At 45.9% G+C, this 15,268-nt stretch overlaps 1 protein-coding gene across 1 annotated transcript; it reads right to left on the reverse strand.

The window, feature by feature from the left end:
- Positions 1-1,567: 1,567 nt before the first annotated feature.
- Positions 1,568-15,197, reverse strand: POLR1B (RNA polymerase I subunit B). Its single transcript, XM_079297673.1, has 15 exons — positions 15,005-15,197; positions 14,760-14,927; positions 12,945-13,091; positions 12,002-12,134; positions 10,850-10,986; positions 10,168-10,391; positions 9,244-9,415; positions 8,196-8,367; positions 7,149-7,430; positions 6,450-6,583; positions 5,820-5,990; positions 5,103-5,259; positions 4,299-4,495; positions 3,653-3,906; positions 1,568-2,831 (listed from the first exon to the last, which is right to left on the reverse strand). The coding sequence occupies exons 1-15, from the start codon at positions 15,134-15,136 to the stop codon at positions 1,952-1,954; spliced, it is 3,360 nt and encodes a 1,119-aa protein (XP_079153799.1). The 5' UTR covers positions 15,137-15,197; the 3' UTR covers positions 1,568-1,951.
- Positions 15,198-15,268: the final 71 nt, after the last annotated feature.

Below are 15,268 nucleotides of genomic sequence, written 5' to 3' on the forward strand. Positions count from 1 at the left end.
CTGCCAGGACTTTCTCCCCAGCAGCTGACATTCTCACCAGGCAGGGGCCAAAGACTCACCAGCTGTGCTACACAGCTTTGCCACCTCCTCATTGCCTGTGGGATGAAAGAGCAGCTAGGGAGGTGCTGGCAGCCCGGCACCAGGTGCATGGCAGGGCTGGCCACAAAACCCCTTCCTGTGATCAGGGACAGCAACGTTTGCCCTAGGACCTTACACCTGCTCCCTGCTGGCCCTAGAGGCACTGCCAACCTCCCTCCTCAGGGGCCACCAGTGCACCCACTATGCTGGGCAGCAGTAGCCAAGGCAGGCAGAAGGGGTGGCACGGCAGCAGGGTCATACCGGTGATGTGGATGGGGCTGGAGCTGTGGGACGGGGAGGTCCTGTTGGCCCCCACATGGCAGGCAAGTTCCTTCTCGTGTGGGGGATCACTGGAAAGGAGGGAGACAGAGCAGACGGTGCCACCATCCTCCCGGGAGGCCCCATAGGCAAAAGACTGAAGGATGCTACCATTCCCACCAGAGATCCAGACAGCCTGACCAGAGCTGGGAGCAAGGTCACTCACCACGCACACCACCAGCTGCCGACGCTGCCCAGCCAGCATCATGCTCAGTGGCCGGGTCAGCGTAGGCAGTGGCACAGCTGCCCTGCCAGCTGAGGGAGAGAAGGTTTAGGGGCACTGTTTCCCTCACTATCCCACCCAGCACGGCTGCCAGCTCGGCGGAGCTCAGCCTTTGCATGCAGGCTGGATGGGTCCCCAGCCTCCTGGGTCTGTCCTGGGGGATACTCACGGGGCAGGAGCAGAGCAGCAGCCAGCAGCACCCGGAGCGGCTCCATGGCAGCTGCAGCACATGGGGTGCCGAGGGCTCAGCCCCTACCTGCAGCTCCAGCTGCGCCGCCCACCGCCGGGGCTGCGGGGCTGGCGTGGAGCTTCCCCACCGGTGGTACGGCCCCGCTCCGCCTTCCCGGTCGCAGCACGGAGCGAGTCCCGGCCCCGGGGGTGCTGCCAGACGTGCAGCACCTCCGCGCCTCTCCTCCGGTAACACTCCCAGCTGCCCCCGCCCGCCAAGCCCCGGGAGCCGCCCCGCCCAGCACCGCGCTGCCGGCTGGTGAAGAAGAAACTACACAAGAAACTACACAAGAAACTACACAAGAACTGTGGGACCGCAGGGTACAGCTGTGGTCCCGGGGCGGGCAGAGGGGAACGGAGGACGCCTGGGAAAAGGCGGGGTGGCAGCTGCGGTGCACTTTGTGGAAGCAAACCCCAACCCAGTCCTGCAATATCCATGCTGCACGTGCAGGAGTCAGGCTGGAAATGCCTCTGCTTTATTCTTCTTCAGCCAAACGCACCAAAAAAACCCAAACCCCAAACCTCAACACTGCTCGGCTTGGTGACACTGAACGCTTCCAGGACACACCTGGCAGGGGAATCTTGATTACTTGCAGTCAAGGCTATGGCTTCACACAGAAGAACTCTGTGACTCTTTATGACTCAAGGCACATGTATTGAAATACAGAAAAACAAAAAACGTATGATAATTTTAACACAAACCCATCATTAAGGCAGACATTTTTCAAAGACTTCTCTTGAAAAAAATTTTTTTTTTTGTAATTTCCAGCATTTGTTTCACACTGTTTTATGACCTCTTCATACCTGCGGTTTCAGCCCACACTCAAAGAACCCCATCACTCTCAACCCAGGAGCTCTGGTGGAGCAGCAATATTGCCTGATTTTTATACACATCTCAATAGCTGCTGATTCTTTAGTAAGTTCAAACAAACCAACAGAGTCATCTTTCCCTGCCCTACACCTTGGGAACCACCCTGTCGCAATACAAAACATCAAATTAATCTTGAATTCTTTTGAAGAACCTGAGAACTGACTTAATACCTGAAACTCCAGGACAAGACTTGATACATGTTTCCTCCCTCTATCACCGTGGCAAGGACCAAGCTACTCCACATTGAGCTTTGTTTTTATGTTCATGGCTGCCAGCTCAGCCACAAAATAGTGGAAGACATGGGGCACAGGGACAACCTCGATGGCATCCACCTTGCTACAGACAGAGCAGGAATACCTCCTGCTGCTGGTGACAGAGGAGTGGGACAGTTTCTCCAGCACAGGGGATGTCATGCTGCCGCAGCTCGTGCATACATAGGCCACTGAGCCATCAGAGCAGTTGAACAGGCGGTCCTGCAGCAGGAAGGACGTGCCATGGGCCAGCAGAGCGTCCCGCTCCATCTCGCCAAAGCGGATCCCGCCTTCCACGTTCCTCCCCTTGACAGGCTGGTTGGTGACAGCATCTCGGGGCCCTGTGGTCCTCACCTGGAACTTGTCGGAAACCATATGGCGCAGGCGCTGGTAGTACACCACCCCCACGAAGATCTCTGCCTCCAGCTCCACCCCACTAATGCCGCTGTACATCTTCTCTGTCCCAAAGTAGTTGTAACCCGCCCTCACTAAAGTCTCACCGAAGTATTTCAGAGCAGATTTCTTCTCGGTGAAGGTGAAGGGAGTGGCATCATAGGAGACCCCATGCAGGGCTGCTGACTTCCCTGCCATGCTCTCGATCAACATCCCAATGGTCATGCGGGAGGGAAAGCCATGAGGGTTGAAGAGGATGTCTGGAACCATCCCATTCTCCGTGAAGGGCATGTCCTCGATGGGCCAGAGCTGGCTCAGGATACCTTTCTGTCCATGACGGCTGGCAAATTTGTCTCCAATAGTGGGATTTCGGGGAACCCTCACAGTGATGCAAGCCTTCTTGAACTTCCCAGTGCCACGGTCATTACTGCACAACCTAACGTTGTCCACAATGCCCACTTCCTTACTCCTGTGTAGGCAGAGAAACAATTATAGCAAAGGTGTCAGGTTTGCTAATAATTTTCAGTTTCAAAAGGAAAATGAAGCAAAAAATCTAAACCACTTATAAAATGCCTTGGGATGGCTGAGAAACACTCTTCAAGCTACTACTTGGTAGTGAGGGAACTTAGACTATGTAGGGATTAGGGCAAGGAAGCAATGCAAAGGCATCTTCCAAGTGCCACTCAGGTACCACTTTCAGGTGATCAGGTAATGTGCCACCCATGATTTAAAATAAGGGTAATTTCAACCTGGTTCATCTGTATCACACTTTGTATCTGATAAACTGCATACCACTGCCATTCCCATTGTGTTAAGGCAGCAGCCCCTCTCCCTACCACCAATAAATTCACACCATATGGGTGTGAATGATGGGATCCCAAAACAAAGAACCTGATTCAGCTCTTCAGTAGAGGGAAGTTCAGAGCAGAAAGGGAAGGCAAAGTGTGAGCTTTGACAACAAGTGCCTTGCTCAGGCGTGTGCTCCTTCTCCAAATGAGCCCTCAGCCTGCTATTTCATGTGCCAGGGGTCTGCTGCAGGCTTAACTGTTATCATGTCCACATACAACCAGCATAGGCAAATCACCAAAAAAATATCCTCCTGGGATAAGCCAGCTCAGTTCTGCAGCACACACTGGCTTAGAGGAAAGATGTGATACATGCCCAGGAGTCACCTACAGCATGAACTTCATGCTCTCTGTCACACCATGGACACTACCATGTGAGGAGAAAAGGGAACATGTGCAGGGAAAGGGCCAACTGCTCTCCCCACAGGTAACAAGCTGTACTTACGGGTAGTACACAGTGAAGGTTTCCCCTGTGTTGAGGTTCATGAAGTTGTAGAAGGGGTCCCCAGGTTGCAGGATAGACCCAACAAAAGGCAGTCCATCAGCATCCAACTTCTCCCCAATGTTGGGATCACCAGGCCTGATGCCAAATACTAAATTATCACCTGCCCTGCTGGCTTTAAGGGAAAGGTCAATGTTTTCCACTTTGATAACACTTCCATAAGCAAATCCTCTCTGCCAGGAAGACTTATTTATGATCTGAAAAGGAGAAGCAAAAGCCTGTTAAAGACTTGCTGATAACTTCGAAAAAGATAACATGTACAAAGGTAAGCATCAGATCAAAATGGGACTTTTCTTTTTAAAGCCTCCCAGATTACTATTCCAAAGAGTTCAAGCCTCGCATAATCCCAGTCTTTTTCAAAGCTGAAAGGCCACTGCCTCAGATAAACAAAGCTCTGCTCTATTCCCAGCAAATCCAGCACTGCCTGCTGTAGCAACACAACCACTATGCTGCTGAATCTACCCAAAAAGTGTGAGGACCAGCAGAGACAGAAAGAAGGGTCTTCTCAATTGAGCATCACCCCTGCTCCCAGTGCCTCACACCAAATTCCTTCACGGGACAGTAGGATTTTTTCCTTATGGTGGCTTACCATTGCATCTTCCATGTCATAGCCACTGTAGGAGATGACAGCCACGATGGAGTTGGTGCCAACAGGATAGCTGTCCATCCCGTAATAATCATACATGCTGGGCCTCACCAGAGGGCTCTGGGGGGTGTGCAGGTGGTACAGCTTGTTATCCGAGCGATCCCTGTAGTTGTAAACAGGAAACCCCATGGTCTGCTTTCCTGGAGGGAAGGAGGGAAGCTTGGATTTATTTTTCCGTCTATCTTAAGAAAAAAAGCTGAAAATACTTACAAATTTCGAGGGATTATCAATCTTAAACCCCTTGGAAGTTAGTAATTGCCCTAAACCCAGCTATAATTTTTCTATGAACCACAATACTCAATTACTTTCACAGCATTTCATAAGAACTACATCTAATTTTGTTTTCTTTTCTGCAGATTTGTTTTATTTTCTGCAGTTTAAAAATCCCCACTGAGGTTGGTGTGGTGTTTCTGGTTTTGCTTACTTGGAGATTTTTTTGGTGTGTTGTTTTGTTTTGTGGTTTTTGGGGGGGTGTACGTGTGTATTCTCCCCAGTGTTTCCCAGAGTGAGGCCCATGTTACACATTTCCAGGCCAAAAAAGCATTTGCTTCTGCAGCATCAATATTCTGGCAAGGGAATTGTGTTCTGAACAGGCATATTGCCACTTGCAAAAAAGCATGAGAAAGAGGTACTGGTTTAGGGACACCTTTCTGACAACACTGTCAGAAATTCAATACACTAGAGGTGCTAATGAGGTGTTAATCCCCTTGCCCAGGGTCTTGAAGCCTTGGGCACTACAGCATTTACCCATCTGGCACTGGTACATGTTCCGTGGACTTTGGTTGTGGTCGGAGAAGGGAATGAGATTGGCCACCACACTCAAAATGCTGTGAGGGAAGAGTTCCTGGTGAGTAGTCACTCCAGGCACCACCTCTGACTCCATCGTGGCCACATTCATGAAGATCTGCAAACATCAAATTGGATAGTGCTTGTTCACTTCCTTCTTTTAAAGGGAAGGAAACAAAACAAAGCTGTCTTTGATGGCTTTCTATCTATTTCAGTTTTAGGTGTGGTTGTTGTCTGCACTGTAGTGTGCTAGCAAGACCAATCAGACAGCTGGTAAATCACCTATCACAGATTAGCTTCAAGGGAAGAAAACCTGAACTGCAGTAACATGTCCTCCTTTCTGTCCCCCACTTTAATAGTATCAAGTGGATGAGCTCCTCAGCAGTCCACTACTTGGCTGCCCAGGAGCATTTAGCAAACATGATATAACACAAGATAACATGGAACACTCAGCACAGCAATCCTTCAACTCAATTCTTCACAAAGAGAGCAGACTTGAAGATCTCAATCTCTGCAGTCCAGCTACAACATTTATCAGAAATCAATTTCCAGGAATGAAAAACCCTTGTCACCTATTCTAGCTCTTCAACACAATTCTCATCCTTAGCTCCTTTCATATTTCCCAAACTAATTTTTGATGCCAGGTACCTCTGTAACAAGGGAATATGCAAACCCCACCTGTTCTAGAGTTCCAATCCATTCATTCCTTCCGTAGGACAGGTTCCTGACAGGCCGCACCATCCGACAAGGGTTAGTGAAAATAAACAGCCCAGGATACAGGCTGGATTTTCCTGTCATTGGGATAAGGACCACTTCTGCTCGTGCAGGAAATCTCTTCTCTTGTGTTATCTGTTGGTGCAAAGAAATAACAATCTAGAAACACAAACCAAGTTTAACTAAACTGCATCCACCTGGCCACACAATAAAAATGTTAACCACAGGTGTAGCTATTAATCAAAAACTACAGAGAAGAGTTCTCAGAACTACTTTTAGGAAAACTTCCACCAAAAAATAAAAAGACAGAATATGTCTTATCCTACCTTTTCCAAGAAAATGTTATTTCAAAAATTGTAACTTCATAAACCAACAGGTGAAACATATGGATAAAAAAAAAAAAAAAAAAAAAAGGTAACACAGAAGCACACTCCAATACTAACATACAGCCAAAGATATCTTTTTGGGCCAGATTTTGCAAAAAAAAAACAACAACAAAAAACTGGAAGCCTAAGAAGTTCCAAACATTCCTATTTTTGAATACTGCAAGTTGAGGGTGTTTAGCTAAGAAACATTTCAAACAAGACAACAAACCTTGAAACGGCGGAGGGTTTGTGCAATCTCGGGAGCCAACTCCTGCTCTACCCAGCCCACCATGGAGCCATCCAGCACAACTCTGTAGCACTCTGAGTAAGGCTGGCTTGGAGCTGCATCAATGGGGGTGACACCTGTGGGAAGAGGGGGTTGATGGAAGGAATGGCCCAAAAAAAGCAAACAAAACAAGTTATTTCTGCCCTTCCCAGTTCACACCAAGAAACTTTCCTAGGCATCAAAAAATTCTTGGCAAAGCCATATACATGTTCAATGGAAAATTTAAAACAAAAAAAAATTGCAACTTAGAATGTCATTCCCGTCCCCATTTTTCTGACTGAAATAAGGATCCTCATTATTGTAGTAATCACAAGTGAACTGCAGTTCAAGTAATTACAAAGTTACTGCTTAGTCCAGTTTCTCAGAGTTGTGAGAAATTCCTTGTGCTTCAGTGAACAGCCTCATGCTACAGCAGACAGTTGAGAGACACTGACATTGAATTTTACAGGCTGATGTGCCTGTACAAGCAATGTGTTATTTCCCACTAAGAAGCAGCCCAGTAAGTACAGGTCAAACTTGATTTCACTTTCTCAGCTGAACAGTGTGCTGCAATGCTGTGGGGAGAACCTTTCCCAGGCACAGGGCTGCAGGGCAGGGAGGTAAGAAAGCACAACACCTCACTAAATCATCAGTGAAACATACCCAGGGAACATAACAAAGGTGGAATGTCCATCACGGGCACCATCTCGGTGACAATTTCACACAGAGCTGTCATGTGGTTCATCAGCCCACAGGGCTCTCCATCTGGGGTATCCACAGGGCACAGGAAGCCCCAGGATTCGGGCAGCAGCTTGCGGACAGTCGTGGTTCTCATCTGGGAAAACGCCGCCCCCCTGTGTATGCAGCGGAAGTGGGACAGGTAGCGGATGAAATTCAGCTTGTCCCCCACCACACAGAGACCACTGGCCTGCAACATGCCCAGCCCTAGGGGAAAAAAGTGACATTTGTGTCAGGGTCTCATCCAGCTTTAACAAACACAGGATGATGGTATAAGATAGTTTCTTGTTTTTCACTAACAACCCCTAAAGATGCTCACATTGGATCCCAATAAGGGAGGTGCACAGGCAACTCAGTGACCTGTAAGAGACCTAGAGACTCGAAGTTTCAAGCTATTCCTTAAAATCTAGTTTCTTTCACAAACATCTGGAAGCAATTAACAGTGAAGTGACTTTTAAAGTTTTTAATCTGATTTCATTTTCTAGTGGTCACTCCACTACAACACTGATACTATCACACTGATACTTCAGAGAAGCATCAGATAAATCTGAATATACATCAGCAAACCAGCTTCTCTCCATTTAAGCTCACATGATGACTGGGACAATTCTGATAAAAAATGTCCCTTCCCTGTCTTACACTGCACCTTCTAAGAAGAAATAATATTTGGGAAAGCAAATCAAATTGTGGTCACTGTTTTGGACAATGCTAAATCAAATTTCAATTATTCACTTGGGTAGAGGCTTTGCTTTCATAACTAAATTGTTCTACACCATGCACAATGCCTATGCTTATGCATAAATCTTGCTTTTTTCCTCAGCTATCCCTTTCTTCAAACTCCTTTTAGCAATTCAGTTATAGTGCATGATGTCTGCCTATGAGCAGTTGCTCTTCAGTTAAGAGCTCAATTTTATGTTGTTCCTCCTTCTGTTTTACAGGGTAAAAATAGGCATCTTAAGGCTGCATATTTACCTGTTTTAGACCGCAGATTACCAGTTGCAAGCAGATACTCAAATGGCTTGGTGAAGTCTGGTGCCAGGCTGAATGCCTTCACCAGGCTGTCTGTATTCAGGCTGATATCTGCCTTTTCTGCTCTTTTCTCCAGAACAAACCTAACAGATTGCAGCCAGGTTTCAAGCCTCTCCTACAGTTTAAAAGTGAGAGATGTAAAACCAAAGCCAAGATAGGAAAGGCTCAAATTAGAACATCAGCTCTCATCTAGCACATCAGCTGCATATGCTACAGAACTCTGAAATTAGCAAGATGGACAGCTTCTAAAAACTGACAAAAACAGACTTATTTCTAACACTGATTTCATTCTATCAAGATGCTGGTGGTATATGTCAACACAAAACTAAAAGGAGAACACCCATCCAACAGCTTGGCAATCACTTCCACCCAGAATGGTGATGAGTCTGGCAAATGAAGTACAGTAACAGAATTTTATAAAGCACAGACAAAATCCAAAGCAGAAACTGCACCTATAATCTAACAAGGATAACTCTGCATGCAGTGGACACTGTGTCTACTGTATGCTTTAGATTATTTAGGATTTTAGGATTCAAAAAAAGGGGCTGGTAACTCACACCCATGCTGATCTGACAGCAAGGGCTAGGCAGGAAAGCAACCTTTTCTGGTTCCTGGCAGCTGCTCTACACAGCACTAAAATGCTTCCCCAAGTTCACTTTCAAACCACTCAAGTAGTACAGCATTTTTTACAGTCTTTCAGTAAAACAATTCTACAGAAAATTCTGGCTAAAGGGGAAAAGAAAGATTAAAGAATTATGTAATAACTTAGCGAATTATTTTATTTGGGGATGAGAACTACTATTCCACAGTGAATTCTATGGGACAGTCAAGCTTCTGAACATGACTACTCTCCTCCCAGCATCCTAAAATGAGGTATCCTTATAAACTGAATTGAAATAGATTAGTAGTAAGTTACCTGTTTAAGTTAGAAGCATGTTACCAACTTTCTGACCCATAAAGAAGTTTGAAGATGTGGAAGCCATGACCTTACCTTTAAGAACATAAGGAAAAGCTGTCCTGGGGTAAGCACTTCATGATTCATGAGACTGTCTGGATTATCCTCCATGCACTCCCCTTTAGCAAAAGCATAGAGCTTCTGGGTCATCATACAGAGCAGGTAGAACTTTTCAGTTCTATTGGTCAGGTGAATGCAGATACAATTGCTGAAGGAAGAAAAAGAGGAAGGGCAACCACCATGATCTCTTCAGGCTAGCTTCATGTTCCTCAAGTTTCTCCTAAATAATTGCAAACCTTTTTTTTTTTTTTTTTTTTTTTTTAATAAAAAGCCTAACAAGGCAAGTAGAAGTAAACTAAAAAATATTTCTCTTGGCACTGTCAGTGTTGTGCCACAGAACTCTAAATATCTACTGCTATCAAGCCATGTATGGAAAACTGTGGGCTGTGCAACAATTTAGCACAAACAAAAAAAAAAAACCCAGCAAAACCACACCTAATTCCTAAAGCTGGAGGAAGAGCAAACACCTACATTACTACAAAAATGATTTTTTTAGTTGAATGCCTGCCACACTGACAGTCTCAAAGCCAATTATTTCACTGATTTCTAACTCATTTCATGAAAGATGATTTTAAAGCATCTCTCTTCTGCCAGTTTAAAAGATAAAAATTATTCAGAGTTGACAGAGATTGTGTGAAACTGAGAATAAACTGCAGTATTTCTGTTCAACGAATGAATCCTCAAGCAGTTCACAGAACTAGCTTTAACCTTCTCTTCCCCAGCCTTTGTGTTTTTCATCAATGACATCACAAAAATCCCATCTAAATAAAAACTGTCACCTTCTTGTGAAATTGCTTAGGGAATACTTGTGTCTATCCATTAAAATTCACATCATCATAATACTCTCACATATGCCCATAAATTCAACACAGTGACACTGGATCACACCCAGATACAGACCTCAGAATGAAATCTGCAGCCTGTTCATTGCTGTACCACTCAGGCAGGTTGAGTTTCACTCTGAAGCTCTTTCCCAGGTAATCTAGGACGTTTTGCTGTGTCAAACAGCCAGCATCCACCACCGCTCTCAGCATCTCAGTAACACAGTTCCCAAAAAAGGTGTCATCTTCCCTTCCTTTCACCATCTCTTCAAAAACCTGGTAGTCTGGGAAATTAACTAAAGCCTGAGAGACAGAAGTTTATCAGATCAGAAAAATAAGGATATAACAATGTCTGTCTACAAAATACAGCTAAAGAACTAAGGCACCCCATGATTTAGGTTTTCAGAGCTCTAGAAATGCCGTTCCACAATGAAGACCACAAAATACTGTGGGGTTAAGATGCTAAGAGAGTAATGCAGGGGATATTCATACAGAGATAATGATCTCCATCCAGTTCATTCATTAGAAAAACCCTACATAAACATGAGAGGGTGACTCTCCCACGTGTTTTCAGACACTTCCTCTGCTGCAGACAGTGTCAGATTACAGTGTTACAGTTTGGACAACCTTTCTCCAACCAGAGTAGAAAGGCTAACTGAAAATAATCCAAGTGTAATTAGCTTCTTATTACTTAAAATAAAAATCCTTTGCAGAACTTCTGTATTTCCTCAATATAGAAAGCACAAGCGTTCACTGCTTACCTTCAGAGCAAATCCCAAGGGGAGGAAGAACAACTCTTTGTGAAAAATGAAATTCACCATGACACAGCCATTTTCCAAGTAGTGAAGGTTCATGTTTATTGCAGTATGCTCATCCTTGACACAGTGCATCACAACCCCTGCAAAAATCACAATATCAGCATGAGCTGCACATGGCTGCATCACTGTGTCATGTCCATGGAAGTGTGAGACAACCCATGAGATAAACTTTGGTACTTGATGGCTGAGAACATGAGGCAGATTACTCACTTCAGTGTCAGTGTGCCACTTCAAATAAACACACCAGCTCAACTCAGCTCCTAGCTAAAAAGGGCTGTGACAGCCAGCACATTTGCTGAGAGGCTTGGAAGATGCAGAAAGTTTTTAAAGAAAGACACAGCCTCAACTATCCTGTTTGCAACCTGTGGTTGTAGGATAGAGTTAACACCCAAGTACTGTTGCTAATTGCACTCTTATCTCTGTGTTTGGGTGGCAGTGCTGCAACAGTGTTTCCTGGTCCTGTCCCACACTATCCACTGCTGGACAAAGAAAAATAAAACAAGGACCATCTAATCTGGCACTGAAATAAACTAGTGTGGAACTACAGTGTGTACACCACAGTTCAGTGAAATCAGCAACTGGCAACACCTCAGTTTAAAATGCAATTTAACATTTTCTGGCTTTATTCAATTTTCAACCAGTTTTGCTGAGTACACATGACAAAGGGAAGGTGCAGCCATGAACCTTTAGCAGAACCTTTAGAGTTTACTCTGCTTCATGGACATTAAATCTGCCACCATGAAGTATGGACAAAATCAGTGAAATGAGTTCAGTCGATTACACTGACCTGTACTGAAGGCGGGGTTTTAGTTACACCTTCCACAGAACAAATGGCGACAAGTACTGCAAAGCCTGGAATAAAATGTCCTCACTTCCCATGGGTAGCTCAGACAGCTCCCACAAGGCAAGACCCTGCTTCTTGCTTGTACCATTCATGTTCATGTATTTACCCTTCATTCTTACATGCAGCAAAAAATATTAACATTACACAAGAACTGTAACAAAACAAACTACTAAAATTCAGCTACAGATGGTCACTCCTGCTTGTCCTGAAGCAGTTGTTACTAGGATGCTACAGGAAGCTGCTGAGCTTACCATACTCTGTGAAACCAGGGCCTCTGTTTTTCCACTTGTGTCTTGTCATTGCAAGAGGGAAGTTTCGCCTAGGCATAATCAACATCCTGATTACTTTTTCTAAGCCATTGATTATAAAGTAGCCTCCCATTTCCTGGCAGGAGAAGAAAAATAATTTTAATATACTTAGAAACTCATAACTGGCATTGTGAGTAAAAGAAAAAAAAATGCCTGCATTATATACAAAAATCAAACATTTAATGGGAAATAGTAAGACATGATTCAGCACTGCTTTTGGAAAGGCTGCACTCCTTAGCAGGGATTTATGAAGTCTAAATGTAGCAGAGTGCAAGGAAAAGGATGCATGTTCCACAATTTAGAGGAAGAAAAAACCTTCGTCATCAATGGAACATCTCTAAAGAGTTGACATTAACTTTTAAAGTAAGTGCTCTGAAGTTCTCATTTTGAGTTTATTAACCAGAGGGATTTTCAGAGCAAAAGATCTGTCTGGTCACATAGAAGCTTACTTTTCTGATTTTCTTTCGTAGTTTGCTCTCTCCTTTTTTGTGAGTTCAAAATGCAGTGCTAAGTAATTCTGTATTCAATTATGGATAGCTAACACACTACTGGGGAGACAGGGAAGAAGCTGTAGAAGACAACTGAGAATGGAAATGTCTCTTTCAATGCCTGTTCTCCAAATCCTCCTCTCTGCAGAGGCCCCTTCACAGCACTTTCAGTTGCTGAGAGGTTCTATACCAAAACTGTAGGTAGTACTGACAACAAACAGATCCAAACTTCTCAAGCTACTTCACAAAGCCCCCATAAACATTAAGCTGTTTCCAAGAGAAAATGGGAAATCAAACTTGAAACAAAATATAAATGTTCAAGGCCTGCAAAGAGAAGGTGATCTGACAGACTGGTCAGGTAAAACACAGACTTCCCTGAACCTCAAAATCCCTGTTACCTCTTCCTCCTCATGGTGCTGCAGAAGGTCTTGTGGAGAAAAACCACAGAGGTTGCACAGTTTGGATTTCACCATGACTGGAATGTACCCTAAGGGCTGTTTAATAGTTCCTTGTGGCATGTCATTCACTGACCAGCTGATGTCAGCCTAAAATTATACAAAACCAACAAGTAAGCAAGTTAAGTTGCCCTTTTAGCATTTCCTGCTATAGTAACCACAAGCAGCTGAACAGGTAGTAATAATAATAAAAAAAGAGCAAGTAGATACATACATAAAGATTACTCTGGGGAACACTCATCATAGACTTACAGAAGAAATCATACAAGTCTAGAGTCAGGTAAAGAAAGGAAACCTCAGAAGGTAACAGTTTGAAGTAGAAGAAGAGAACAAGTGTCCACTGAAAAGACAGCCACACTACCAGACTGATGAAATCTGTCCTTTCTTCACTTAGCAAGTTCATGAGTGATCTGAAAAGCAAGAAAGAAAAGCATGCAGGAAAGAAAATTTATTAACAAATTCTGCCAGTGGGTCTGCAGGAAGACCGTGGGAGCAAAGAATCCCAACTTTACATGCAGAACAATGAGATTTGAAAGAGCTTCTGTCCTGCAGGAAAGAGACATTGGCACTACAATACAAGAACATGGGTTCAACACCTGGCAGTAGCTAAAATGAATAAACCGAGTCTCAGAAATTACTGGAAAAGTGAAGGGAAATGTTACTGTGCCCCTTCAAACCCGCAGGGTAGCCTTACACAGGGACTGCTGCAATCTGCAGCTGCTCAGCAGACTGGGGTTCACATCTTACCCTGGGGCAGTGGGAACTGAAGGATGGAACTGAGGGATGGATATGGTTCTAAAGCAGCACGTTGGAAACAGGTAATGATTACTGACTGTTTTCTGCTGTGCATGGTCTGGGAATGGGAGAGGTTAGTCTGTCCCAGCACAAGGCAAGGCTTTCTCACACAAGACACAGCAAACTGTTCTAACTGCTTCAAACAGTCAAAAAATAATTAAACAGCAGACAATGGGAGGGGGGGGGGGGAAAGAGATGGGAAATAAATTAGGTAAGAAAAATAAAATCAGCTCCAGCTCAGGAAAATCTTAAGATCCACCAACAATACAGCTGTAAACAGTCTGCACTCTCCTACTTTCACTTTCAGATAAAAAACTTAGAGTGCACTTAAGAGTAGCTTTTATCACGATAAGGTATGCAGCTTCAGAGAAATAAAAAACCAACCACAAACAAGAAAACAAGCAAAAATCTGAAATTCCAAGCAAGCATTCCCGTGCACCAGGTGACTCGCATAAGCAATCAGCACAGACACAACTACACCATTTTAATAGGAAACAGGAATGTGCAATCCTTTCACACTGCAAAGGAAAATATTTGCTGGGGATGCTTCCACTCAAGGTAAATTTCAGAGCACTTCAGGAAAACAGGAGAGATTTATAGCTCTGGACTTCTGTACGAGAGCAATGCTACTTTTGAAACCTGGATTCCTGCAGAAGCAAGGTTTGGATGATGTGGCTCTCTGGGACGACACAGGTCTCCATCCAAGGTCTTCCAAGCTGGCTGGCTGCTTGCAGGGAGAAACGTGACACGGGAAAGAAGGGCAGCGGGGCCGGGATCACGACAAGCGGTGAAAAACAGCGAGGGCACACATCATCAACACCGCAGAGCTGCGGGGCGGTGCTCCGTGACACCGGTGAGACGGGAAGGAACCACAGCGCAGGGCTCGGCCGGGACAGGGACACGCGAGTGGAGAGCTCGGCCGGGACAGGCACACGCGTGAGCGGGGCGGGCGCGGGCACTCACAGTGATCCTGCCGCGGTAGGTGCTGCGCAGCCCACGGCACTCAGCCGGGAACACCCTCCTCTCCTGGCACACCGCCCCGGCCGGCACGGCGGGACGGGCGATGGACACCCCGACCAGCGTCAGCGCCAGCCGCGTGTCCTTCAGCGCAAACTCCACCGGGGGCACATCCTGCAACGGCACCGGGTCAGCGCGGCGGGAGCGGGGGAGGACCTGGTCCCGGGCCCCACGCCCCTCGCCCTGCACACCTGCACGGCGCGATAGACGCCCTCGCTGACGGCATAGTTGAAGGACTCGATGTGGGCGCTGGTGAGGTCGCGCTGGGTCGTGCTGCGCCGCGGAGACCGCAGGCGGTGCGGGTCCGCGCCGGTACCCGCCATGCTGCGCGCTCCTCCCCACGGCAAGTAGCGCGCGAGCACCGCGACCGCCGCGTGCGCGGCTGGCACCGCCTCCCGCCCTTCCCCGCGCACGCGCGCCGCCTCCCGGCACCGCCCATCCCGCGCGCGCACACC

The sequence above is a fragment of the Erithacus rubecula genome (assembly GCF_903797595.1).
Source record: "Erithacus rubecula genome assembly, chromosome: 2".
Lineage (NCBI taxonomy): Eukaryota > Metazoa > Chordata > Aves > Passeriformes > Muscicapidae > Erithacus > Erithacus rubecula.

Excerpts from the sequence above, each read along its gene's own strand:
- POLR1B (XM_079297673.1), bottom strand. The coding sequence starts at position 15,136 with ATGGCGGGTACCGGCGCGGACCCGCACCGCCTGCGGTCTCCGCGGCGC. Across the intron at positions 13,092-14,759 it reads CCTACCGCGGCAGGATCACT|GCTGACATCAGCTGGTCAGT; the intron begins GTGAGTGCCCGC and ends GTATAATTTTAG. Across the intron at positions 10,987-12,001 it reads CCCTGGTTTCACAGAGTATG|GGGTTGTGATGCACTGTGTC; the intron begins GTAAGCTCAGCA and ends TGATTTTTGCAG.